We start from the raw sequence: 27,785 nt of genomic DNA, 5'->3' as shown, positions 1-27,785 counted from the left end.
TATTATTACTTAGAATTTTATGATGCAATATTTATAAAATGTGTTATTTTTTACCAGGGTCATTTTGACTACAAAGGTACCAAGTGAATTTCTTTTTTTTTTTTTTTTACCCTTTAACATCTGAATCCTGTAGTCTTTCTTTATGAAGCCGTGATTTGTTTGTGTTCATATATCTAATGCGACAAAATAAATAAATAATCAAATGACTTTCTATTCTGACGAAGCAAAAAAAAAAAAAAAAAAAGCAATACATTACTTTTAAAGACTTTTAAAAAGCATAAAAGGATGTTTTATGTGAATATATATAATTTGTACTGTGAGGTGAAAAGCATCCCTTGTAACAGAATCACTTCATGCACCACTGTCTGATGTGAATGAGGACGAGGCAGTGAAGAAAAACTCCATGAAGTGTCCTCACATGATCGTTGTCTCCTGATGGAGCGAGGCGTTCCCGTCAGTCACTGCAGGAGCGGATGGGATTGTTCCCCGATGATCCCGAGCTCGTAGAGGATGGACAGCGTGGCGAAGAGCACGTAACACACCAGAGACACCACACCCAGCTTCCAGTCCAGCTTCCAGCCGTTGATGTGAACGGCCACGAAGAGGAAGACGATGGAGAGCAGCAGCGTGGCGGACATGAAGACCAGACCGCTGCTGTTGACCTCCACCGGTGACCCCGTGTCCACAAACACCGTCTTGATGAACCACGGCAGACCCAGACACAGCATGTCGAAGACGTTTGAGCCCACGATGTTGGACATGGCCATGTCAGCTTTACCTTCTCGAGCGACCATCACACTGGCCACGGTGTCCGGGATGCTGGTTCCCGCCGCCAGGAGCGTCATTCCCATCACTGTGTCCGGGATTCCCAGCGTCTCGCCTGAACACAGACAGCAGATCCTGCTAAGATGCTAAAAGAGTCTCTTAATTACAGACATCGTTTACTCTCGTTACAAACCAGAGTCTCTTTCTTCTGTTGAACTCACACAAAAACAAACAGTTGACTGTAGACGTAAAATCAATCCGTGATGAAAAATTCTCAGCTTTTAAAAAAAAAAGTTATAGTTTATTAATTCTTTATGGATAATTATTTGTTCTAACTACCTTGAAGTCACCCGAACTTTCCATTATTTATTTTTATTGATGTATGTATTATTTTATTCTATTCATATTTTATTGCTATTACTATGTATTTGTTCTTAATATGACTACTCTTGTTGTACCCTTTTAGGAATTGGTTAAAGTTGTTTGATATAACTCAAATTAAATAGCTGGAGTATGAATTTTTTTTTGCATGTGTTAAGTTCACATGATAAACCTAATGAGATTTTATTGAGAGAGAACAGAAGCCAAACTTTAAAATGCAGATATAAAGCTATAAATATTTGTGGTTTTTGATAAAAGTCTCAGCAAAAACAGTAAAATTGTGAAATATTATTCTAATGTAAAACAGCTGTTTTCTGTGTGAATCTGTGTTAAAGTGTAATGTATTTCTGTGATGCTCCGCTGTATTTTCAGCATCATTCCTCCAGTCTTCAGTGTCACATGATCTTCAGAAATCAGAATAATATGATAATTTACTGCTCGAGAATATAAAAACTGATACATTACCACTAAGTTTCGACTAATATTTAAAATATAAAAAAGAAGAAAAAAATATGAATCAAGGATGCGTTCAATTTCTTAAAAATAAAGATAATGATACAATATATTTATGTTTCAAATAAATGCTGTTCTTCTGACCTTTCTATTAATCTGTGAATCCTGAAAAATAAAATTGAACAGTTTTAAACATACGTAATAATAATCAGAAATTTTTCTTGAGCAGTAAATCATCATATTTTCATGATTTCTGAAGATCATGTGACACTGAAGACTGGAGGAATGATGCTGAAAATACAGCGGAGCATCACAGAAATACATTACACTTTAACACAGATTCACACAGAAAACAGCTGTTTAAAACTCTAATATTTTGCTGTTTTACAGTAAATAAAGTCAGTCTTGGCGAGCAGAAGAGAGCTGTTTCTGAAAGGTTAAAGATCTATCACGAGCGTCTCTGAGCTGTTATTCAGGGGCAGGAGGTTGAGGGTGACGTCCTCGTCCTCATCCTCAGGGTTTCTCTCTCAGTACCTGCTCAGAGTCGCTCTAAAGCTCCTCCGGCTCTCCAGCGCTCATGTGCATCTGTGTGACCGTGGGCAGGATAATAATCCTATTATATGGGGCTGCATCACATGGTTTCTCACACACCCCGTGGGCTTCAGCCGGCTGTAATCCAGCGCAGACCGACCGGAGAGACTCGAGACTCCAGCATCATAATCCTTCAGGATACAGCGCTGGTATTTCAGGAATGGAGAGGAGAGCATGTGACCCGCTTAAAAACCTGACATCTGCAGCACAGCTACATGACGACTGCTGCTAGGAACTGTATTAAAAACTTATTAAAAACTTACTCATTAAAAAACAAATAAGCAAACCCAGCTCAGGTGACAAAAAGTAACACAAAAGTAACAATGCATTACTTTCCATTAAAACTAAGAAATGCAATTAGTAACTTTTTATGGAGTTGTGTAATATTGTAATGCATTACTTTTAAAAGTAACTTTCCCCAGCACTGGCACTTTCTCGTTTCTAGCAGCTACTTAAAGGAATGCAATAGGGCTGAAATCTTTACCATGATTTAAATCATTTTTAGCCAAAGTAAAGAACAACATTACAAAATAGTAATTCTGCCTGAAATCAGAGACATTACTAATTTAAATTAAAGCCATATCTTTGGTTTATTAACATCATTGATTAAATGGATGATAATTAATTTTGGAAAATGTTAAACTCACATCATACTATTTGACAACCAGCTATTTTTCACCTGTGACATATGATCATATTTTCATAAATGCTTTTTTAGAATCACTTAGTCTCACTTTGAACAAAACCATCAAACATTTCGATCTCTTAATCGAACAAAACCAACCAATATTTAAATCTCGTAATCGAACAAAACCAATATTTAAAACTCGTAATCAAACAAAAACAATATTTAAATTTCGTAATCGGATAAAACTGATATTTAAATCTCGTAATCGGATAAAACCAATATTTAAAACTCGTAATCAAACAAAAACAATATTTAAATTTTGTAATCTGATAAAACCAATATTGAAATCTCATAATCGAATAAAACCAATATTTAAAACTCGTAATCAACAAAACCAATATTTAAATCTCATAATCGGATAAAACCAATATTTAATTCTTATAATCGGATAAAACCAATATTTAAAACTCGTAATCGAATATAGCCAATATTTAAACCTCGTAATCAGATAAAACCAATATTTAGACCTCGTAATCGAACAAAACCGATATTTAAATCTCGTAATCGGATAAAACGATATTTAAAACTCTTAATCAGATAAAAACGCTATTTAAAACCTGTAATCGGATAAAACCGATATTTAAATATCGTAATCGAACAAAACCGATATTTAAATCTTGTAATCGGATTAAAACCGATATTTAAAACCAGTAATCGGATAAAAAACGATATTTAAAACTTGTAATCAGCTAAAACCGATATTTAAATCATGTAATCGAACAAAACCAATATTTAAAACTAGAAATCGGATAAAACAAATATTTAGACCTCGTAATCGAACAAAACCGATATTTAAATCTCGTAATCGGATAAAACGATATTTAAAACTCTTAATCAGATAAAAACGCTATTTAAAACCTGTAATCGGATAAAACCGATATTTAAATCTCGTAATCGAACAAAACCAATATTTAAAACTAGAAATCGGATAAAACCAATATTTAAATCTCGTAATTGGATAAAACAAATATTTAAATCTCGTAATCGAATAAAGCCAAACAAAACAGTGTGACTTTCTGCAATGTGTTGTGTATTGAGAATAGTGCTACAGTATGTAACTAAACTTGACTTGCATTCCTGTAGCTCATCCGGTTGATGTTCGCAACACAAAGATTGTGGGTTTGATTCCCACTAATATAAATTCCCATAAATCACTGCAACAACAGAACAAACAAACGAAAGTGTGTTTACCGACGACGGTGACCATCCACACCAGCACGTATGTGAATGCAGAGATCCAGACAGCCGACATCAGGAAGGTGATCATGTAGCACTTCCTCCAGAAGCGTCTCCTGCAGTCAGGAATGGTCAGGAACAGCAGCACAATGACAGGCAGGGACAGAACCCACAGGATCCGCTTCAGATCGTGTTCCGGCATCGTGAACACACTCTTTTGCTCTGAGAGACAGAGAGAAACATGCAAACGTGAGGCTGCTGAAAAATAACTACTTTATTTTAGTTAACTACTTTCTCGTGCATCACCTTACACTGGAAAAAAACAATTTCAGTGCAAGTTTTTGATGAGATTCTTTTTAGGGATTACCAAAATTGTAATAAAAAGACTTTAATTTGATCACGTACCATCGGTTATCTCGTTCAGTCCGTGCAGGCTGAGAGAGAGGTGGGAATATCCGGAGTCGTCCTGGAAGATGCCGCTGTCGGCTCGGGAGCGACGGTGAAGGCGGAGGCTGCTGTCATCACTCCATCCCATCAGCGGCTGCTGTTCGTCTGGCTCCCGCGAGTTCTTATTCAGACACAAGCAGCACGGGCTGAAGCGCTGCATCACGTACTCGCTGATCTTCAGATCGAAACACAGCACACACACGTACACGCCATACACCAGCAGAAGACATGCACTGTCATACCTGCAGACACAACCATCAGATCACAGTCAAAGCTGAGGGCTATGAAGTTAGAGCATATATAAACATGTATTCAGCGGATCATGTACTTTTTTTAGGCCAAGCTGTGAGTGATGTTTGCAATTTGTTGAAAGTGAATTGCAAGTTGTTGCAAAAAAAAAAGTCTGAAATGAACTTGTAAAAAAAAAATTGGGGGGTGGGGGAGGGGGGGTTCCTCAGTATGGCTGCGGTCATCTTGCAAAAATTTGGAGCCAGAATCTGCACAGCAGTGATTTGTTTTGGAGCCAGAATCTGTGCAGGACTGATTCGTCTGGAGCCAGAATCTGCGCAGGACTGATTCGTCTGGAGCCAGAATCTGCGCAGGACTGATTCGTCTGGAGCCAGAATCTGCGCAGGACTGATTCATTTGTAGTCAGAATCTGCAAAAGACTGATTCATTTGTAGTCAGAATCTGCGCAGGACTGATTCGTCTGGAGCCAGAATCTGCGCAGGACTGATTCATTTGTAGTCAGAATCTGCAAAAGACTGATTCATCTGGAGCCAGAATCTGTGCAGGACTGATTCGTTTGGAGCCAGAATCTGCGCAGGACTGATTCATCTGAAGCCAGAATCTGTACAGGACGTATTCGTCTGGAGCCAGAATCTGCACAGGACTGATTCGTCTGGAGCCAGAATCTGCAAAAGACTGATTCATCTGGAGCCAGAATCTGTACAGGAATGATTCATTTGGAGCCAGAATCAGAGCTCACAATCATTACACCACTCCCAGTTTTTATAGCAACAAATAACAAATTAAATGCAAACTTGTTAGAAAAACGAACATCAGTGTGACAAGAACTACCTAACCAATGATTGAAACTGTCTTTGGTAAAAATTTATCTGAAGTATAATTAGAAATTTTAGCTTGATTTATGTCCAGTAGTTTACATGGAGAGTGAAGGATTTTTTAGCAAGCCACCGGACGGCAATCAAAATGTTTTTGGCTTTGCTTTTCAGAACGTCTGCAGAGCACTTGTTATGAGCAGAGTGCTGCTACTTTACTAACTGATCAAACAGCATTTTTACTAAAAACTGTTTTGTTCCGACTCATAGCAGACTCACCAGTGAACTCTGTTATCTGAGATGATGGCGATGACTGCAGAGACGCTGATGGCGTACGCCACACAATCCCTGAACAACGGCCAGCAGGAGAGACGACCCACCTGAACAGAGTAAAACACATCAGATGAATAACGAGCGTGTTGTGTGTGTGTGTGTGTGTGTGTGTGTGTGTGTGTGTGTGCGGTCACTCACAGCAGAGGTCAGCAGGCCACACGCCGCACAGATGCACAGCAGGTTATAGACGGCCGAGCCCATGATGGTGCTCACACCGATGTCTCCCTTCGTCACGAACACACCTGAGCACAAACACACCTGGTGATACTTTCAGCTATATAGTATAAACAGAAGATCATACAGCAACCTCCTTCAAAAAAGCTAAATTTAAATAAGTTTCTAAATATGGTTTGTCTTTATGTGTCGACTTTGTGTCAGATGTTTCATCAAAATTCCTCAGTAGGAAAAAAAAGGATTACCCAGAAACGCCGTGACGAGTTCCGGTGCCGAGCTCCCAGCCGCCATGAAAGTAGCTCCAGCGACGTCCTGCGAAAGACCGAGACCTGAAACACACACAGATCTGGTGAAATCACACTGAACACACACACACACAGCAGAAATCTGACAAACCACGGCTTACGCTCGCTGATGAGCTCCAGAGATGGCAGGAAGTAATCATCACACACAATCGACACGGACAGAAGCATGTAGAAAATGATCATGAAATAAATCAGAATGCCTCCATCCTTCCTCTCCTGAACCGTGAAGAATCCTTCAGGAAATTCAGACGACTGCGGCGGGATGCATTCAGACGCATTTTCTAAAACACACACACACAAGATCTTCGTTTTAGGGTTAGGGTTTGACCTTTTGGTGCTGCTCACATGGTGGTCCAAGATTTTCTTCAATGCAATGAATTTTAGTTCATTACTGTTTTTTTGTTTTTTTGAATTTAAAAAAATATATTTTTGTGTGTTTACCAAGTTTTGTATCATTCTGATGAAGCAAGCAAGAAAAAAAGAAGAGAAGAGAGGACAGAAGAGAATCAGAGGGTTATAGACCATTAACATTCAGAAATATCAGTTTAACAGCACTTGACAAAAGTTGAATAATGACTCCTTTGTCTTCTGTAGAGCTGCTTTACAGCACAAGCAGTATTTGTTTCATAACTGTTTAATTTTGCAGCATTAACACTGTTATTTTTTCTGTTTATCTGAAACAGAAGCTGTCTGTATTATATTCAGTGCTGTAGAAACACACGTGTCTGGATGCTGGGTGAATGAATGAAATCTCTCTCACCGAGGTCTCTCCGGACTCTCACTTCAGCCGGATCCTGAAAACTCTTCCCAACGTAGAAGACGAGATGAACCACGGCGAATATCAGCAAAACTACAGCGATGATGTACAGCAGAACGTCTCTGCGCTTCCTCCTGTGAAGAACCACGTCTGTCCTCATCATTCCCACCGACTAGAGACACGCAAGGAGAGACACTGAGCCACCACAGCTCAGCTCAGAGAGAGAGAGAGAGTGTGTGTGTGTGTGAGAGTTCGGGTTAGTGTGTGTGTGTGTGTGTGTGTGTCACGGGACTCTTTATTCTGCATGAATGAGTCTCAAGCCTTCAGGGCTGAAGTGGTTTGACAAATACAAATGTTATCACACACAATGATGTGCCTCTTAAAGGAGATCATTTGATTTTCCGCACATATTCAGCGTGTGATGACTCTGATTTGTTCATTTTTCACGGCTTGTCCACAACAAGTTTGATGAGATTGCACACATTTTCCGTCTCCTCACCTTCTAAAAATTACAGAAATAGTTCATGTTTTCATTTTAGTGCAGGTTAATAAAATGTTTATTATTTAGTTAATTATTATTATTTTCCTTAAATACTTATTTTACATTATAATTAATTATTAAAATACATATATATTTTTAAATATTTGTATTATGTAGTAGTAGTAGTAATAAAATAAAATACAAAATTGCTGTGCTTATTTTATTATTATTTACAATAAAATTAATATGTAATCTTGAAATTTTGGGCCAAATTGTGGAAACAAGCAGCAAATCTGGATCATAGAAAAACCGCATATTAAATTATAATTGCATTTTTTTTTACACACACAACACTTTTACTCCACATTGTGCAGTGCTGACTTATCTTATGAGCTGTTATGATGTTATTATAAGATTCTGCAAACACACTGACGGATTCATTTCAAAATTCATTGAGATCAGGAGGAACAGAATTCAACTTTAGACTTTAATCAGCTTTAAAAAGATTAAAAAGATACAGAAAAATGGTTCTGAATGAGAAAGCTGACAAATGTTTCAAAACTCTGAACTGAATGTGTTCAAAATATAAATACAGTGAGTACAATAAAAATATAGGACTTAAATGTTCTCGTCAGTTTAAACGCTTCAGCGCTGTGGCTGTTACGGAGCTAAAACAGGCTCAAAATTAATCAATCTTATTTTGTGGATCTAAATTTGGTTGTGCATTTGCAAAACAACATTTTCTGTGAATATGAATAACGTTACGAGTTTGTGAGTTCGCAAATATATCTTTTTTTTTGGTAACACTTTACTTAAAACATTTATAAATATATATTGCATTAAAAAGTACTTTTTGCAGCAAAACAGAATATCAGAATTATTTCTGAAGGACCGTGAGACTGGAGAAATGATGATAAAAATTCAGCTTTAAATCTTAGTCAATTACATTTTTAAATATATTCAAATAGAAAACAGTTATTTAAAATAGGCTAGTAAAAGAAAATCTAAATTGTACTGTTTTACTGTACTTTGGATCAAATAAACACAGGCTTGGTGAACAGAGACTTTACAAGTTTACTGTTCAAAAACTTATTTTCTCTAATGTCTAGCTTTTAATAGGCATATAAATATATAACTGCTGGACAACAACAAATAATAATGATTTGTTTATATACTACAAACACTTTTTTCATCACTTAATAATAAGGCAGAATAGATTCTATACTGTAATAAATGCAATTAGCACTGCATTGTTCTTATACTTTATTTATCACCTGCTGGAGATGACTCGAAAAAACATATATTGTCCCAATGGTATGTTTAATGTGTTCATGTTTCCAAAAGTGTCTGGATGCTTTTGCCCATATTAGGAGTTTCCTGGTATGACTTTCTGCGTGAGAGCGCCCTCTGGCTTCAAATATGAATGAAACACACACTTCATGAGTGTGTATAGTGCTCCTTGATGATCATACCATGTCATGCGCAGACTATCCTGTCTCTTTGAGTTGAAATCTATATTTACTCACACCAGCTCTTGAAAACCTCTATTCGAACACACTTGACCAAGAATGACCCTGACTGTTATAATGCCTTATAACACTCATTGTTAAACCTTTAGAAAATATAATGCATAAAAAACATGGCAAACAAACCTATAATGCATTTTAACTTTGGCTACAATTATTAATGAAAAGATATAATGCATTACGACGTTCATAATGCATTATACACAAAGGCTTTGTTTTGAGAATATGACATAGCTATTGGATTTTAATTTTGTAAACACATTAATTTTGAGACTATTTTAGCTCCGTATGTTAACTCTGAATCATTGTCTTTGTGTTTTTGCTCTTGAAGCCCATCGATGAGAGTTTATCCAATCAGAAAGCGGATCAGTGTTTCAGATCTGAGGAACCGGATCCAGTTTTGCAGTGAGCTGAACGCGTTCACACTGCAGCTCCACACACAGATCCATTCGGTTCGGATCACATTCACTCTGAATAACGCTCAAGTCACTTTAAATCCGCGGTGTGAACAGAAGTGAAGTGGTTGCTGACGCAGTGATTCTCTCCTCATCCTGCGCTCTAGTGTTCATGTGTGACGACGCACTGAGTACATACTGATCTCATCATCACACAGCATCTGTGTTCAATCCCAGGATCTCTGGTCACGATCGCTGTCCCCAGTGTCCAGAGCTCCTCCGGGCCACACGCGTGCAGGACGCACAACATGCCATCTGATAGTAGTCGTACACGCAGAGACGCGCCTGCACCACCACGTTACAGTTGAAGTATTTATCACGACACTTCTCATCTGAAAAATAGAGATGCAATGGAGAATCATATGGAAACATGCACACAAAACCCATTGTTTTTTGCATAAGGATAAATATTCATTTTTGCATGAATAAATACTTTGCATAAAGAAAATAAATCCTGTTTTTGCATTCTGAGATTAAATTCATTACAATTAAGCACATTTACCAGCGAATGTATCATTACTGTAAACTCTTTTATTTTTTTTTTGTTTTATATGGTTTATATTAATTTAGCAGTTTTATGATTTAATTATTTTTGTAATGCATCGAGATGTTTTCTTTTTTCTTTTTTTTTCATTTTATTCTTATTTCTGTAATGGATTTTTTTTATTTAATAAGAGTAAACACTGTAATATATAGAAACAATTAAATAAAAGGCAAAAACTTTATCCCACAATTCTGGCTTTTTTTCCTCACAATTCTCAGAACTGCAAAATATTAATAATATAATATGCTGCAATTCACTTTTTTTTAATTATGTGACAGAAATAAACTTCTATAGAAATACAATATTTATTGTTTCAATAAATATCATCAGCCTGATTTATTTTGCAAATGTAAATAATATATATTTCAGCAATGAGAAACCCATAAAAAAGTATATATATAGTATATCTATAATATAAAAAAAATAGTTTCTATCTTTTGATTTTGGGTAAACGTGTCAGGATTACCAGAGGTGCTTTTATGCAATGAGCAGATATTAATATGCATTGACATGTTTACATATTAATGAGGGGACTGACCAATCAGAGGCAGGCAGGGCTCAGGGTGACACTCCTCCTTATCATGAGGCTTCAGTGTTTCGTCGCAGAGCTCGCTGGTCATCATGTCATCGGTCAGACAGCGCACCTCTCGCACACGGTAACCCGTCTCACACGTCTTCGAGCACTGCACACACACGCACACACACACACACATGAGCAGAGCTGATCTGGCTGAGCTGCTGTGTGGTTGTTAGTGTGATGGTCTCACCGCGCTCCAGTCGGTGTGGAACCACTTGGCTCCGCAGGTCTTGATGAAGCAGCTCTGCTGGCTCAGGGGTTTGTCCAGAGACGAGCACTCGTACGCCGGCATCACCATGAAACCCTCGTCTGACCTCATCAGACACACCACTGCCCTCTGCTGACCACCAGAGCCGCACTCCGCCGAGCACTGACACACACACACACACACACACACACACACTGCCATCAGAACCTGATCTAAACCAGCCATTCACGAATGCTTTCATCAGTGGAACCCCAATGAACTAAAATATATAAAAAATATATTTAAGTTAGTGTGTCAATCATTTATCAGTGCATTCATGTGTTCAGTGGTCACACGAAATGCAGGAAAATTCAAAGTATTTAATATGTTTTAGTGTTTTCAACTGATTTTTTTTGTTTTAAAAAAACATATTTATAATTACAATATATATTTATATTTATATATTATATAAATATATTTATAAATTATAATTTATAATTTTTATGATTATTCATTTTCAGCATGCCTTTATTTTGGTAGTTTTATTTTAAAATCATGTAATTTTGCATTATTTAATTTAGTAAAATACTTATTTTAATTGAGCATTTTTTATGATTTTATTTATTTATTTTTATAATTTCAAAATCATTTATTTTATTTTTGCAGTTGGTTTTTAACCAACTTATTTTAATTATTTTAATTTTGTATTGTTATGACCTAATAAATATTTAGTAAGTGTTTATTTGGATAGTTTTTAAATAGATTTAATTTAAATAATAATTTTAAATGAATTGCTTTTTTTACTTTGTAAAGAGGTGCAGTCGTACCTGACTCCAGGGTCCGGTGAACCACTCTGTGCGGCTCTCACAGGGGCCGTTGTTGCAGGGCTGGGCCTCGGGGGGCCGTTGGGCCCCGCAGCTCTCCAGAGGCAGACTGCTGATGTGATTGGTGAGGCACTGAACGCTGCGCGTCCGTATCCCTGCGCCACAGTCAGCCGAACACTGCGTCACACAGCACACAGCAGTGAGAGCGAGCGAGCGACACACACCTGAGCACAGACCGAGAGACTCACCTGAGCGCTCCAGTCACTGAAGAACCAGCTCTTGGTGCACACACCTGCGTCACAGTTCTCCACATCGCTGGGACGCAGCTTCATGTTGCACTCGTCATCTGCCACGATATCACCAACATTACTGACACAGTGCACCTCACGTGACCTTTGACCTACACCGCAGGGCACCGAGCACTGACAACACACACACACACACACACAGGGCCTGACATTAACACACTCAAACCACCAAATACTAATTAATATAAGCCCCGTGGAGCCATGGCTTACAGTGAATTTGTAACAGCTAGGGGTCATTGTTAGACACGACGTGAAGCGAAATGACTAAAATCCCCTTATCTGGTATAAATTCACTGTAAACCACAGTTTCACAGGGATTATTGCTTTTATAAACAGTTATTCCATATACGTAGTAAGGTTTCACAAGATAAAACAGCAAATAAAGTGTAGAGATATTAATAAAAACAGTATTCTTCCACGAAACAATGTAGCTCCTCAGAAACAGCTGTGGTTGTTACAAAGTGGTTGCTGAGCAACACACAAACGTAAACAGAAAACAACAGCTTTGCACGTGGCTCAGCCAATCAGAATCAAGGACCAGAACTATCTGTTTTATAAGTGAAACAAACTTTTATATATATTGATATATTTAATATATATTCTTTTCCTTCTCGCCGTAGTAATGCTCGTGTGTTTCTAGCTTTACTAATAATACTAGTGCAGTTCTCCAACCCAAGCTCCGCCCACTGTCCTGGAGGAGGCCAATCAGTGTGGAGGAGGGGCCGTGACAGACAGCTGTGACTCACGGGGCTCCAGTCGGAGCGGATGTTCCACTCGCTGCAGATCTTCAGCTGGCAGGAGCTGCTGGTCTCGGGGTGCTCCAGGTGTCTGCAGCGGCTGCTGTGAACGTTCAGTGTGAGGTTAGTGTACGGCTGACGACACAGAACCTGACGATGCTGCACGCCCAAACCACACGTCTTACTGCACTCGGACCACTCGCCGATGTCCCAGCTGAACACACACACACACAGAGAGAGAGAGACACCAGCAGTGAGATACTACAGCTCCAGGAATAATGCGGATGCACTGAAGGGTGTTTGTTAATTATTGTATTTTTTTATATTTATTATGTAAATTAATTCATTTTAGCTACATTTAAATTTACAAATAATACAATAAGCCCAGTGAAGCCGTGGTTTACAGTGAATTTGTAACAGCTAAGCGTCATTGTTAGACACAACGTAAAGCGAAATGCACTGTAAACCACAGCTCCACAGGGCTTTTATAAAACGGTTATTCCATATACGTAGTAAGGTTTCACAAAATAAAACAGCAAATAAAGTGTAAAGATATGATTAAAAACAGTATTCTTCCACCAAACAATGTAGCTCCTCAGAAACAGCTGTGGTTGTAACAGAGTGGTTGCCGAGCAACACACAAATGTAAACAAAGCTGTATGTTACTTTGTTACTTTGTAATGTACAGCAGCTTTGAACGTGTCTCAGCCAATCAGAATCAAGGAGAGGAACTATCCGCTTTATAATAAATTGTTTGCAACCACTTACCAAAAAAAATATAGTATGTTTTTTTCAGCACACTTAACTGATGATGATACTACATACTACATTTACAGACGAGTAAAAGAGCTCGGAATCTGAACATGATAAATTACAAGACAAGGAAAGCATTGGATGTGTGGTTTAGCATGTTACATTCATTTTCTGGACTCATTTCCTTGCTTATATACTTTAGTATACATCCCAACATTATGCATTTCCTATATTATGATATTAACAGCCCGAACATCAGACTTTTTACCTGTGACAAGTCATCATATTATAAATGATTTTTGTGAATCACTTTTGATCTAAATCCCCTAAATGAACAAAACGGATGAATATTTAAATATCTTAAATCTTTGAAAGCATGTGTACTGTAAAAAGTCTTGGCTAAATTATGACCACAAGATGTCAGTCTCATCTCAAGACCACTGATGTGCATCATTCTTCAGACTCCAAACCTGATCAAACTCTCCTGAACCAGATCATCATGGCTCATCAGAACATGACAGACAGTCTGGTGAGGGCTTGATCACACACACACACACACACACACACACACATGACTCACAAGGCAGGGCAGGGCTGGACGTTACAGGGCTCCTCCTGAGGGCTGGGTTTGGTGCTGCTGTCGCACAGATCGCTCAGCACCAGAGCATGAGTTCCTCGATGAACACAGACGAACACAGAGAACCTGCTTCCTGAACATCAGATACAACCAGATAACATCTCACAGAATCAGACTCGGACACAGCAGGTTATCTCTGCATCAATTCAGCATTGCATCAGTGTCTCTAGTGAATGGGTGCCGTCAGAATGAGAGTTCAAACAGCTGATAAAAACATCCCAATAATCCACAGCACTCCAGTCCATCAGTGAACATCTGGAGAAGACAAAACCTGAAACACATCCAGCATTAAGATGATTTTAACTTAAACACATAGAGTCTATAATCCAGAATAACACTTCCTCCAGTGAAACAGTGCATCTGCTGTTGTCTCTCACAGATTAGTTTAGATCTGTTTAAACACTGCTTGATCTGTGCAGATTTCTCTCCTGATTCAGACCAGAACACTTTTTCACTGGAGGAAGTGTTATTCTGGATTATAGACTCTATGTGTTTGAGTTAAAATCATCTTAATGCTGGATGTGTTTCAGCTTTTGTCTTCTCCAGATGTTCACTGATGGACTGGAGTGCTGTGGATTATTGGGATGTTTTTATCAGACTCTCATTCTGACGGCACCCATTCACTGCAGAGCATCCATTGATGAGACACTGATGCAGTGCTACATTTCTACAAACCTGATGAAGAAACAAACTCATCCTGATCTCGTATGCCCTAGGTGTGAGCACATTTTCACTGAATTAGACACTGCTCAGTGTTTGTGTAAGTGCACACCTCGTCCACAGGAGGCGCTGCAGTCTGTGGTGCCGCTCAGTTTCCAGTTATATTCTCTGGCTCTGGTTGTAGGCGGAGCTGCAGGAAGCTGATTATCCGGGACGGGAGGAGGAGGTCTGACCCCTGACCTCTCGTGATCCTCTGAGGTCGACGGACCGTTCACAGCATTCACTGTGCAGCGACACAAGATCCGGGAAACAGAACGCAGGAAGGACAGTGCAAAGATAGAGTTGTAATAAAAGAAAATATGTGTTGGATTGCATGACATAAATCACATCCCAAAAGTGAGCGTAGCATGTAGTGACTGACCGTCCAGCTGGTTCTGTTTAGGATGAGGAGCATCTAGAGCGTTCTCTGACGGCATGATGAACTCATAACGGACGCCTGGATTGGGCTGCTGGTAGATCATCTGAGACACAAACAACACAAAATAAACAGAATAATAAATAACAAAAAATTATATTACATAATTCTATTACAGTAATTTTATAAAAAATTAAACATTATATTAATAGTTCAGAACTATATTACAATAACAATAGATAAATAAATAAATATGCATTTAATAATTCTCCAATAATAATATTATTTGTAAAAAAAAAAGTTAAAATATTATTATTTGTTAAACAAGTTAAAATATAACAACGACAGCAATATTGGTATAATATTGATATTAATAATATTAATAAATAATATCATATTATATGATAATTCCGTATATATTCAATATATGAATAATTAAATATTGCTTTCCAAAAATGACACAATAAATAGCTAACTGTAAAGCATAATAATAAATGACAGAAAATTAAACTACATAATTATATTAACAAAATAACAAATATATTAATATTTAAGAAATGTGCAGCAATAACAGTTTCCAAAAGTAATAGATAAATGTACATTTAAAATAATTTTGTCATAAAAATTAAACATTACATTAATAGTTATATAGTATTATATCACAATGACAATAGATAAATGAATAAATATATTTTTAATAATGTCCCAATAATAACAAAATTACATAGTTATATTAATAAAATAAAACTTTATATTAATATTGCAATAACGTAATACTGAGGGTCACTCACAAACACGTCCAGGATCTCATTGGTGGGTCCCTCGGCCAGGAAGGACTCTCCTGCAGTGCTGCTGATCTCATTCGGCCGGCGGTACGTGAACATCGTTCCCACTCCCTCATACATTCCTGGACGGTCGATGGCCCAGTTTCCATTAATAATGGATCGTCCAGACCGGCTGAGCAGAGCTACACACACACACACACACACACACACACACAAATACAGTAGCTGCTCAGAGTTATGGCCGGATTGTTGCTGACGGGGAACTTCAGTATTTAACAGTGCTTCTGACACACACATAAAACACACACACGCAGCTCACGCTCAGTGACCCGAGGCCCTCGCCCGGCTCGTCTTTGCTCTCGCAGCGCTTACACGGGACATTTATTGAATCTTGTGGCTCATAAATCAGGGGGAGGAAAAAATCAGTCTGGGCCTTTAACTAACACAGCAGCACTTCCAGGGAAACTGAAATATAGATTAGGATGTGTTCCGCTGTAATTATACGGATCTGATGTGTTTTACAAGCAGCTGTGTTTTAAAGTGAGGCGTTCTGAAATAACTGCTTCGCCCGCAGGACACACATCCAGCGCTGACTGTTTTTAGACACACGCTTTATTAAAGGGGAGCCACAAAATCACAGCCAATCAGAACACGTGTAACATCAGTTATACTGCAGTCGTGGGCGGAGCCAAAGTGATGTTTTTATCCATGTGTTCATAACAAGAATGATTACTGTCGCAATAACGTTCATGAATCACGAGTGCTTTGTTTTCCAGCTGCTCAACAACAACACATATTTACAGCCAATCAGAATCTAGCAGACTGCAGCTTGTGCGAAGAATAAACAGAAAGTTATTGTACATTGTTATATTACAGTTATTGTTACCGTATTTTTCTGACTAAGTCGCACCTGAGTATAAGTCTAGCATAGTAGTCATTGATGTAGTTATAGTTATTGTTACATATATATAGTTATTATGGTTATGGTTCCTGCTGTGAACAGCTCTTTACTCACCCAGGTAGTTCCTGCTCTTCACCATCTCGGTGACGTTGATTTTGGTGGCTCCCGGCGGGATCTCCACGATCTTGTGATAGCCCACTTTAGACAGAGTGTGCTGGAACACGCCAGAGACGAGCTTACACGCACTGTTGTCTCCGCCGCACACACCACACTTATCAGGAACCCTGCCAGAGCCCAAGAGTTCATCACAGCCGGCACTCTGCCACACACACACACACACACACAACACACACGGTCAGTGACCTCGAATGAACACATGCACACACACACGTTTGTTTTTGTGTAAAGTGTGTTCATCCCATAGGTGTAATGGTTTTTATTCTGTAGAAACTGTATATTCTATGGTCCTTCACCAACCCTACACCTAACCCTAACCCTCACAGGAAACTTTGTGCATTTTTACTTTCTCAAAAAAACTCATTCTGTATGATTTATAAGTGTTTTGAAAAATGGAGACATGGGTTATGTCCTCATAAGTCACCCTCTCCTTGTAATACCTGTGTCATACCCATGTCATTATACAGAGTTGTGTCCTGATATGACACAAAAACAAGAGCACACACACCATCTCACACACACACACACACACACACACACACTTTCTCAAACATAGACACTAATACACTCACACACTCTCTCTCTCTCACACACACAGACACACACACACATACACACCAGCATGACCTCTGCCACACTGAGGTCAGTAGAAGCTGCTGTCATGTGATCAGTTTATCTGGCTAATAGTTTTGACAGCTTGATCTCTTCTGAACACTGTACGTCTGTTTTCATGATGCAACGCTGACGTGGGCGGAAACGAACATTAATCAGACGCTGGCGCTGGACACGGAGAATAAATTTTTCTTTTCAGAGCTTCATAAATCCAGTCGAGACACAAGGGTAAAAGCAAGGGTTCAGCGAACAGGTGCAGATAGACGGGAGTGAAAAGACAGAAAGGCAGAGAGAAAATGAAAATGATGGAGGAAAAGAGATTGGAGCCAGTGAGCCTGTGGGAGGTAAATACACAAACACCCATAATCCCTTGCTGAAGTCAGAGCCAGCGGTCACTCAGCATCTGACCTTCTGTCAAAGCCCGTCCAGCTCCAAGAACGACAGCCGATGCACAATGAACACACAGCGCTCACTGGAGAGTAAAGATTTGTCAGCAGGGTTTCCAGGTCTGCTAATTAAAACTAGCCCAATTAAATTTTTTCCACAGTTATCCCCTCCATCGAAATAGCATTCAGGGGAGATCGCTTTAACAAACACACTTCAAAAACAACCCTCTACAACAGCGTAACAGTAGCCCAAACCTGTGATAAAACGTGGCAACCCTATTTCTCACTAAATCAAAATCAGAGAGATAAAAAAAAGAATTGCATGTAATTATGAAACTCTATAACATGTCCAATTTGTCGAACCAAAATACAAATCTTGCTAATAACTTTCAAACTATAATGATACAAAATAACAATACTATTGGAATCACAACAGTACAAAGAATCAGAATGTGTTCTTTTCCAGCTGATGAACAATAAAAACACTGAGAAGGGACTGGAACCTTCTCTGGGCTAAACTCAGGGACTGAAGCCCTCTCTGGGATAAATTTGGGGAATGGAACTCTATCGGGCTTAACTCAGGTACTGGAACCCTCTTGGGCTAAACTAGGGTACTGGAAACTTTCTGGGGTAAACTCAGGTAAATTAACCCACTATGGGCTAAACTCGGGGACTGAAGTCCTCTCTGGGATAAATTTGGGGACTGGAACCCTCTCTGGGCTAAACTCGGGGACTGTAACCCTCTCCGGCTAAACTCGGGGAACTGGAACCCTCTTGGGCTAAACTAGGGTACTGGAAACTTTCTGGGCTAAACTCGGGTAAATGAACCCGCTATGGGCTAAACTTGGGGACTGGAAACTTCTGTTGGCTAAACTCAGGTAAATGAACCCTCCATGGGCTAAACTTGAGGAAAGAAACCCTCTCTAGGCTAAACTCGGGGACTGGAACCCTCTCTAGGCTAAACTCGGGGACCGGAACCCTGTCTGGGCTCAACTTGGGGAATAGAACCTTCTCTGGGCTAAACTCGGCTACTGGAACCCTTTCTGGGCTAATCTCAGGTACTGGAACCATCTCTGGGCTAAACTCGGGTAAATGAACCCTGTATGGGCTAGACTCGGGGACAGGAACCTCCTCTGGGTTAAACCCAGATACTAGAACCTTCTCTGGGCTAAACCCAGGGAAAGGAACCCTCTCTGGGCTTAACCCAGGGACTGGAACCCTCTCTGGGCTAAACACGGGGACTGGAACCCTCTATGGCAGGGATCCTCAAATCTGGATTTCGAGATCCACTTTCCTGCAGAGTTTAGCTCTAACCCTAATCAAACACACCTGAGCATGCTAATCAATGCCAATTAATGTCTTTGGGATCATTAGATAATCCCAGACAGGTGACTTTGATCAAGTTGGAGCTAAACACTGCAGTGCATTGGACCTCCAGGGCAAGATTTGAGGAAGGGGGCGCTATGGGCTAAACTAGGATACTGGAACCTTCTCTGGGCTAAACTCGGAGAAAGGAACCCTCTCTGGGCTAAACTCTGGGAAAGGAACCCTCTCTGGGCTAAACTCGGGGAAAGGAACTGTCTCTGGGCTAAACTCGGGGAAAGGAACCGTCTCTGGGCTAAACTCGGGGAAAGGAACCCTCTCTGGGCTAAACTAGGATACTGGAACCTTCTCTGGGCTAAACTCGGAGAAAGGAACCCTCTCTGGGCTAAACTCGGGGAAAGGAACCCTCTCTGGGCTAAACTAGGATACTGGAACCTTCTCTGGGCTAAACTCGGAGAAAGGAAACCTCTCTGGGCTAAACTCGGGGAAAGGAACCCTCTCTGGGCTAAACTCGGGGAAAGGAACCCTCTCTGGGCTAAACTCGGGGAAAGGAACCCTCTCTGGGCTAAACTCAGGTAAAGGAACCGTCTCTGGGCTAAACTCGGGGAAAGGAACCCTCTTTAGGCTAAGCTCGGGTACTGGAGCCCTCTCTGGGCTAAACTCGGGGACTGGAACCCTCTCTGGGCTAAACTCAGGGAAAGGAACACTTTATGGGCTAAACTCTGGACTGGAGCCCTCTTAGGGCTGGATTCGGGGGCTGGAGCTGACACTGGAGTGACCTATGGGGCTAGGATGAGTCTTTTTCTCCTCATTCTCCTCCTTTAGTTAGAGGAGAACGGTGCGACAGGCTCCATCTTATTCCTGTGGTGTCTGGGAAGTCCATGTGGCGATGGTAATTGGCCCCATAACAAAACAAAGAGTTGATGGTGGTGTCATCTAAAGCTGTTGCTGCAGTGAGCCCGCAGAACTCCCTGGCATCCTCAACGAAGAGGAGATCTCTACCGACTAGGAAAATGAAGCATGTCGCGATCTCCATAATCAGTGGGGTAAAACACTTACAGGGAACGGAAAACTAATTCAGGGAGAAGGGGCACCGCTTACTTTCTCTAAGGTGCTCTCTTCTGTCACAATGTGCCCCACAATTTGGAATTCATGACTTGCAATTGCAAATGAATATCCTGCAATTCAGATAAAAAATCTGAATTGCTATCAAAAAGTCAGATTTGTGAGATTAAAACACGCAATCATGCTTTTTATTTTGTATTCAGTGTCATAAACAGACTTCCATGTAGTTATTCTAGTTATCCTTGTTATTGACAAAACCTCTTCAGATACATGTTAATGACTTTCAGACGTGTAAGTAGGACTTTCCCAGGAGGACCTGAAGGAAGCATCAGACCTGAATCCAGGTCATTTGGTTCCCTATGGAGCCAGAAGAGTCTCAATAAAGATAAATGCACACACTACAGTCACATATGCACACATAAGATTCATACATGCACACACATAATTCATAAATACACACACAGGATACACAAATGCACACAAAATTCACAAATGCGCACACAAAATTTAAAAAGCACAGAAGATTCACAAATGCATAAAAAATTCAGAAATGCACACAAAATTCAGAAATACACACACAATTTAGAAATGCAAACAACATTTACAAATGCACTCACGATTCACAAATGCACAGGACAAGATTCAGAAATGTATTTCTGATGCACACACACATATATCTTGATTTAAAAACTGCTTGCGGTCTGTGAACTTCACTGCATTTGTGTGTGAATTTTGAGACTCCCTTGACTTGGCTCGACACACAAATGCCTTTTTTTAAACAGGGAATGATCTGCAACCAATCAGATATCTCCCTTGTTTTAGCCAATCACAAGAATGCACCCCACGTGGGGGATTGTTTACTTATAAGCCAATCAGCGAACAACTCACTTACCTCACACAGCCAGCGACCCACTTTGCGCAGCGAACGACTCACTTTCCTCAGCGAACGATTCACTTTCCTCAAGCAGCGAAGTTGAGCGAACGATTCACTTTCCTCATGCAGCGATCAACTCACCTTCCTAAGCGAACGACAGCCGCAGACCCACTTTTCGCAGCCGGAGAGCCACTTTCCTCTCGCAGCGGACCACTGACTCTCTCTTCATGTAGGGACTGAATATTATAATTAAAGTGACTTCTATATTGCATCCAAAAGAATATTTAGATATATTTAAATATTCAAAAAGGTTTAAACATTTTTTTTTTTTTTTACTTTCATTAAAATATTTCAATAAAATGAAATAATTGCCTATTGCACATTTATGAATCCATGGTTAACTTTTTTTCTGCAGTCACTGGGTTATATGTATTGAGACATTTTTAAATTTATATTTAGTAAAAAAAAAAAAAAAAAAATAAACCTGAATTGTAATCTAAACATCTGTATTTTCATACAATTTAATACAATTGCTGTGTGAACACGTTCATTCGATTGGCTTATAAGTAAACAATCCCCCCACATGGGGTGCATTCTTGTGATTGGCTAAAACAAGGGAGATATCTGATTGGTTGCTGATCATTCCCTGTTTAAAAAAAAAGCATTTGTGTGTTGAGCCAAGTCAGGGGAGTCTCAAAATTCACACACAAATGCAGTGAAGTTCACAGACCGCAAGCAGTTTGTGAATCAAGATATATGTGTGTGTGCATCAGAAATACATTTCTGAATCTTGTCCTGTGCATTTGTGAATCTTGAGTGCATTTGTAAATGTTGTTTGCATTTCTGAATTGTGTGTGTATTTCTGATTTTTGTGTGCATTTCTGAATTTTGTATGCATTTGTGAATCTTCTGTGCTTTTTAAATTTTGTGTGCGCATTTGTCATCTTGTGTGTGTATTTATGAATCATGTGTGTGCATCTATGAATCCTGTGTGTGCATTTATCTTTATTGAGACTCTTCTGGCTCCATAGTTCCCAGAGACCCCCCCCCCCACCACCTCTCTCTTTCTCTCTCTGTAGGACATCCGGCCTGTTTGGCACCCGGAGGAACACCAAAACACGGATTTCAGCATTCCTAAGATTCCCTTCAGACTCACCGCTGCCTACAGCTGAGAATTTTTTTGTGTTCGTATGAAGACACTTCTGCTTGCAGATGGAGATGAAGGTGAAGACAGGAGAGTATCTGAGCAGACACACATCAAGGGCTTCTGCATGCAAACGTCATCCATCATCACACGGATATTTTTGCTGGACAAATGACGGCCTGAAACACCAAACCTCTAAAGTTTCAGCCTGATGGAGCAGCGTCTCCTGTGATATGGAATATCTCCTCTACTGTAAGAGCTCTTTGAAGCCATGGGCGGCTCGAGTTTGTGGTTCACCAGCGAGAATGAAGCTGGCAGCAGGAGTGACCCGATGGCTACGGTTACAGTGGCCTGGGATATTTTACACCCCATAATGGGCGAATTCAAACAAAAGCACCTTCACACGCAGCAGAACACACACGTCTGAGCAGAACCAGTGACCTCGAACTACACCGTCTGAATTTATTGATATTTTAAAGCCCTGGACTGAACGAGCATAATTATTACACTGCAAAAACTCTTGGTTTCCAGTACAAATATCCAAGCATTCTTAATCCAAGATACATTAACCTGAGAAGAAAAATCAAGTGAATTTATGCTTAAAACAAGAAAGAAATTTACTTAAATTAATTATGATGTTTTAAGATGATTTTTCTAGAGCCACTGACAGATTTTAAGCATTTATTTTAATACCATTGAGATACTATTACCAGTTTTTAATAATATTTTAAAATCATCAGTTCATGTATATGCTGTAAAACGATTAATCGTGATTAATCGCATTCAAAATAAAAGTTTTTGTTTACATAATATATGTGTGTGTGCTGTGTTTATTTATTCTGTATATATATGAATACACACACATGCTTGTATTAAATTAAGAAAAATCTTACGTTCATATATTAAATATATTTTTATATGATTTAATTGTTAAAATGTTAATGCATGTAAATATATTTAAAATATATGCTTTATGTGTGTGTCTTTATATAAAGTATATATAATAAATATGCACACTACACACACACATATATTATCTAAATGAAAACTTTTATTTTGGATGTGATTAATCGCGATTAATCGTTCGTTATGCTAGTTTTTGGCTTTATGTATATATAGTTTTAATTAATTTGAGTTATTTTAGTACATAAAGGAAAACTAATTGAAATAAAATATATTTTAAATATTTTTTATTTTATTTTATTTCAATTGACATTTATTCTAATTCAAGTAACTAAAATAATTTTTATTGCGTTAATTTGGGTTTTAGTTTACTTGATTTTTCAGAAAACAAGATTTGACATCCTGTGGTTGTAATGCTTTGAGTAAACGTTTAGATATCTGTGCTGGAAAAAAAGAAAGAAATACTGAGTAATAACATATTTTTTTGCAGCGTTCAGGTGATTCAAACATAGCAGCTCTTCTGTGTGTTTAACGTTCACATTCACCTGGATCTTGTTTAGACTCCAGATTCACATTCTGATTTCTGTCACAATTAAAACGCAGTTGATATTGTCCTGAAGTCCTCTTTCTGTGCTCATATAATGAATAACAATCCGATGAAATACGGCTGGACAGAGGTCTTTATGGCACAGCCTCCCGCTCTCTGTACGAGTTCCCACGATGCACTGGGAGCAGCAGCCAGCAGCTTATGGACAGATTGGAAACCTTTCAAGCAGCTCTTTCCATCCAGCTCAGTGTCTGATTTACAAAGCCAACAAACAGACACCAGGAGCTCTCAGATCACTTCATCTGCCCACGGATGTCAAACATCACGATGTGTGGCGCCTATTTATGAGGGGAATAATCTAGAACGGTGATATCATATCATCATTATGAATTCAGCTCATTACGACTGACACACACAATATAATACAGTAAAACCGTCTTAATCCTCTGGTTGCTCGTGTTAAGACTGAACTTTATACTTCAGAATGAAACAAATCTTTGTGTGGTTTGTGGCGCTTGCCCCCTGAACACATGGATGTGATTAGAAAAAGATAAATGGCCTTATAAAATATTCACATGTGATTTCCATGGTCTGAAATGTCTGCCATTGCAAATTAATAGGAAATACCAAAAATATATAAAATATAAAGCAATTTTTGGGGAGTAAAATCAATGTAGTCTTTGATAGTGTTTAAAATTATATCCAAATGCACAGCCTACATTTTTGTAAGTAATTATGTCAACAACAAAAAAAGACGTATATACAAAAAAAAAAAAAAAAAAAAAAAAAAAATATATATATATATATATATATATATATATATATATATATATATATATATTTAAATTTTATTAAAATTGACTTATTTATTTTAATTTGATTTCTCCCACCAGATGGCATTAATCTGTCTTCCATGCATTCAATAAATATTATTTAGTACCCTTTAAATCCACTTAAAATACAAAATAATATAGAATAACTATTATTGAAACAAAAATAGCACATGAGTTTCATACTTACACCTTATTTTAAGCTGTCCTTGTTCCAGTTTAATTATACATATAAGTTTTGAGTAATATTAATTAACTACATGTACTTACTATATGATTAGGGTTTCGCTTGCATGTAATTCTGCATGATAAATTGTTACTATAACAGAAGTTACATGTAGTATATGTAAAAAGGACACATTAAAATAAAATAAACTAATTAATTAAAAAGAATTATGAATTAAGAATTATGCAGAGGATGAGAGGAGATGTTCTCCAGCAGCGCTCCAGTCTCTAAACCGGCCGTGTTCCTAATTGTTTGCGTGTCACATTCCTGCGGAGAGAGAAACTCCTGCGGCTGGGTTCATGTGGACCCCATGTGGAGGACGGGACAGAAGCATGTGTCCTGCAAACACACAGATGCACTCTGGGACTTTAAGAGAGCAACCGCAGGCTCATAACGGCCACCGTTTACCGCGGTAAACTCCAGCACTGGAGCCGCTTTAATTACCTTCAGCCTGTAAAACAGCTGACTACCGGTCTGCGACACACACACACACACACACACACACACAGAACTCAACCAGCACTAGTTCTAGAGCTCAAACTGATCAGCAAGGGTTAAAGTTGTGTGTGTGAGCTGCTCCAGACGTGAGTGAGTCCTCACATCATGTGTGTGATTGACTTCACTTCACTGATTTTCACCTAACAGCTGGAAAACGGCACACACAGGTGCAGGACTTTTCACACTAGACAGGAAGTAAACACCCTAGCAACCACACAAGACACCCTAGCAACCACCCACAACTCCCTGAAACAAATGTCTACGTCATGTGAAAGCTGAATGAATCATCTCTCCATTGATGTGTGGTTTGTTAGGAGGGTTAAAAATACTCAGTTCGTTGTTGTTATCAATATCATGAAATGCATGAAAGCTTACATTACAACAGGGTTTCCCAATTTTAATGCATTTTTAAAGATTGAGACGTAGTTATGCATGACTTATTGACTGATAATTCAAATGCTAATTAAAATTAATCGATTTTATGTCATCGTAGCCGAATGACTAGTGGATGGCATGTGCAATTACACTAAAACTGTCCAGAGGTATATAAGTGGTACATTCATTTAGAAAAGACATATAAGAGATATATATAAATTTTCACCTGCTGGACTAGAAAACAAGTGTAAAATCCCACAGATCGCATGTAATAGAAGTCATAAAAATGCTATTTTTTAATAAACAGGTGGCACAAATGCATCTGACGGTCTGAAGAGAATCAGCTTCGGCTGTGATTTACGGCACATCGGCGAGAGGAACACGGAAACGAGGCTTAAAGGGTCACGCTTACACCATGAACACACCGCGTCCTCTCGTAAAGATGGCTAAAATAGCCCTGAAACAGCTCTCATTCTTTCATTCCTCAGATCCTGTTATTAAAAGCCCAGCGGTGACATTTAAAGGCCTCTGTGCATGTTCTTGATGGAAGAGGAAGTGCTGGAGGAAGTGAAGGTGGCCTTAGAAAGCATCACACCCAAACGCTCGCTCAAGGACACTGGTTAAAACAGCACACTTAGCAAACATCAGGAGGATGCATTAAAACTGTCATCCATAGAAGAGCTGACACGACTTTTTCTTTATCATAAGATGAGATTTTGTTTCATTACAGCTGTATTTTTGTTGCAAAATTAAATTAATTCAATGTTTTATATATTTGAAATTATCATGTGATAATGCATATTAAATATTTAATCTCAAATTAATTTCTACTTTTATTGATGGATCTTCATGGATTCGAATCAAAAGATCAGATGATTCATGTGAATCAATCCGACATCAAATGTCCAAAAAACATAAAAGTTATTATTTTAGCTGGAAATTCAACAACAACTACAAAAAAAGTATTTTATTTTTAAATAATCATGTAAAATCTAAAATTATTTTGATTTTAATCCTAATGGACTCAAAGCAAAAGATCAAAAGATTCATATCGAATGAAAGAATCAGTCTGACATAAAAACAAACTTTCTAAAAATAGATTCGCAAAATGACTTAACAACGAGTCATTGTAACTATTTTTTTCTTTTAAGTTTTATATTTTTATATCATCTTGTGATAATCCCAAATTTTGTAAAATTGGCTTAATAAAATACAAATGAAAGGTGATTAGTCTGTAATTATTTTCTATGTTTATTGATGGACTCGATGAACGATCAGATGATTCACATCAAACGAATGAAACAAATTCAAAACTAAAGACTCCAAACAGTCAAGCTTGGTTTATAAAACACAGTCAGTCTGTAAATTCTGATTGGATGTGAAGTCAATTCAAACATCTGTTTTGCACATTGGTTTAATTAATATTTATGTGGTTAGGCAATATAAAACATCTACAACATCTGCATCTAACAAACATCTGATTAATATTTTGCATGACACATCAATCTCTAAAGCCACAGTATGCAGAATCAGACTGATAACAGTCCAGCTCAAACAAGGTATTTAGGTCACTTAAGATCTTAAAATGCTTGTCTAAATGTGAATGGAAGAAGTGGAAGAAGTGGAAGCAAACATGAAGCACACAGACCTGCGACCACGGCTTGCCCAGAACACGCATCTGCAGACAGACCAGAAGTAGAGCCACGGCAGACAGCATCATGACACGCACACGCTCTCTGTGCGACTGTGTCGTCCTCCTGGAGCGCAGATCACACACACACACACACACACACACACTGAGCGCAGACGTGAAAGCTGAGCTGCTGGAGGAGGAACAGTGGGAACAGAGAGAGAGAGAGACTCAGAGATGACTGAGAGGAACACAAAAGATGAAACTGGTGCTA

At 38.8% G+C, this 27,785-nt stretch overlaps 1 protein-coding gene and 1 pseudogene across 1 annotated transcript; both read right to left on the bottom strand.

The window, feature by feature from the left end:
* The window catches only part of LOC113061352 (sodium/potassium/calcium exchanger 5-like), an 8,366-nt pseudogene extending 1,048 nt beyond the window's left edge, over nucleotides 1-7,318 (bottom strand).
* A 1,540-nt stretch (nucleotides 7,319-8,858) lies between these two features.
* LOC113061350 (thrombospondin type-1 domain-containing protein 4-like) lies at nucleotides 8,859-27,667 on the bottom strand. Its single transcript, XM_026230392.1, has 12 exons — nucleotides 27,530-27,667; nucleotides 17,036-17,240; nucleotides 16,027-16,202; nucleotides 15,242-15,341; nucleotides 14,933-15,103; nucleotides 14,104-14,233; nucleotides 12,780-12,984; nucleotides 11,974-12,147; nucleotides 11,729-11,902; nucleotides 10,905-11,084; nucleotides 10,676-10,820; nucleotides 8,859-9,925 (listed from the first exon to the last, which is right to left on the bottom strand). Exons 1-12 carry the CDS (start codon nucleotides 27,599-27,601, stop codon nucleotides 9,780-9,782), a joined length of 1,878 nt encoding a protein of 625 aa, XP_026086177.1. The 5' UTR covers nucleotides 27,602-27,667; the 3' UTR covers nucleotides 8,859-9,779.
* Between the last annotated feature and the right edge of the window lie 118 nt (nucleotides 27,668-27,785).

This window comes from Carassius auratus, chromosome 43 (genome assembly GCF_003368295.1).
Source record: "Carassius auratus strain Wakin chromosome 43, ASM336829v1, whole genome shotgun sequence".
Classification (NCBI taxonomy): Eukaryota; Metazoa; Chordata; class Actinopteri; order Cypriniformes; family Cyprinidae; genus Carassius; species Carassius auratus.
Note: the sequence above shows the minus strand (reverse complement) of the source record. Positions and strands in the feature narration are given on the sequence as shown.

Coding starts and splice junctions, on each gene's coding strand:
- LOC113061350 (XM_026230392.1), bottom strand. CDS start 27,601: ATGATGCTGTCTGCCGTGGCTCTACTTCTGGTCTGTCTGCAGATGCGT. Junction 15,104..15,241: donor TAAACAGAACCAGCTGGACG/GTCAGTCACTAC, acceptor GTCGCTGCACAG/TGAATGCTGTGAACGGTCCG. Junction 14,234..14,932: donor CAGCGCCTCCTGTGGACGAG/GTGTGCACTTAC, acceptor TCTGATGTTCAG/GAAGCAGGTTCTCTGTGTTC.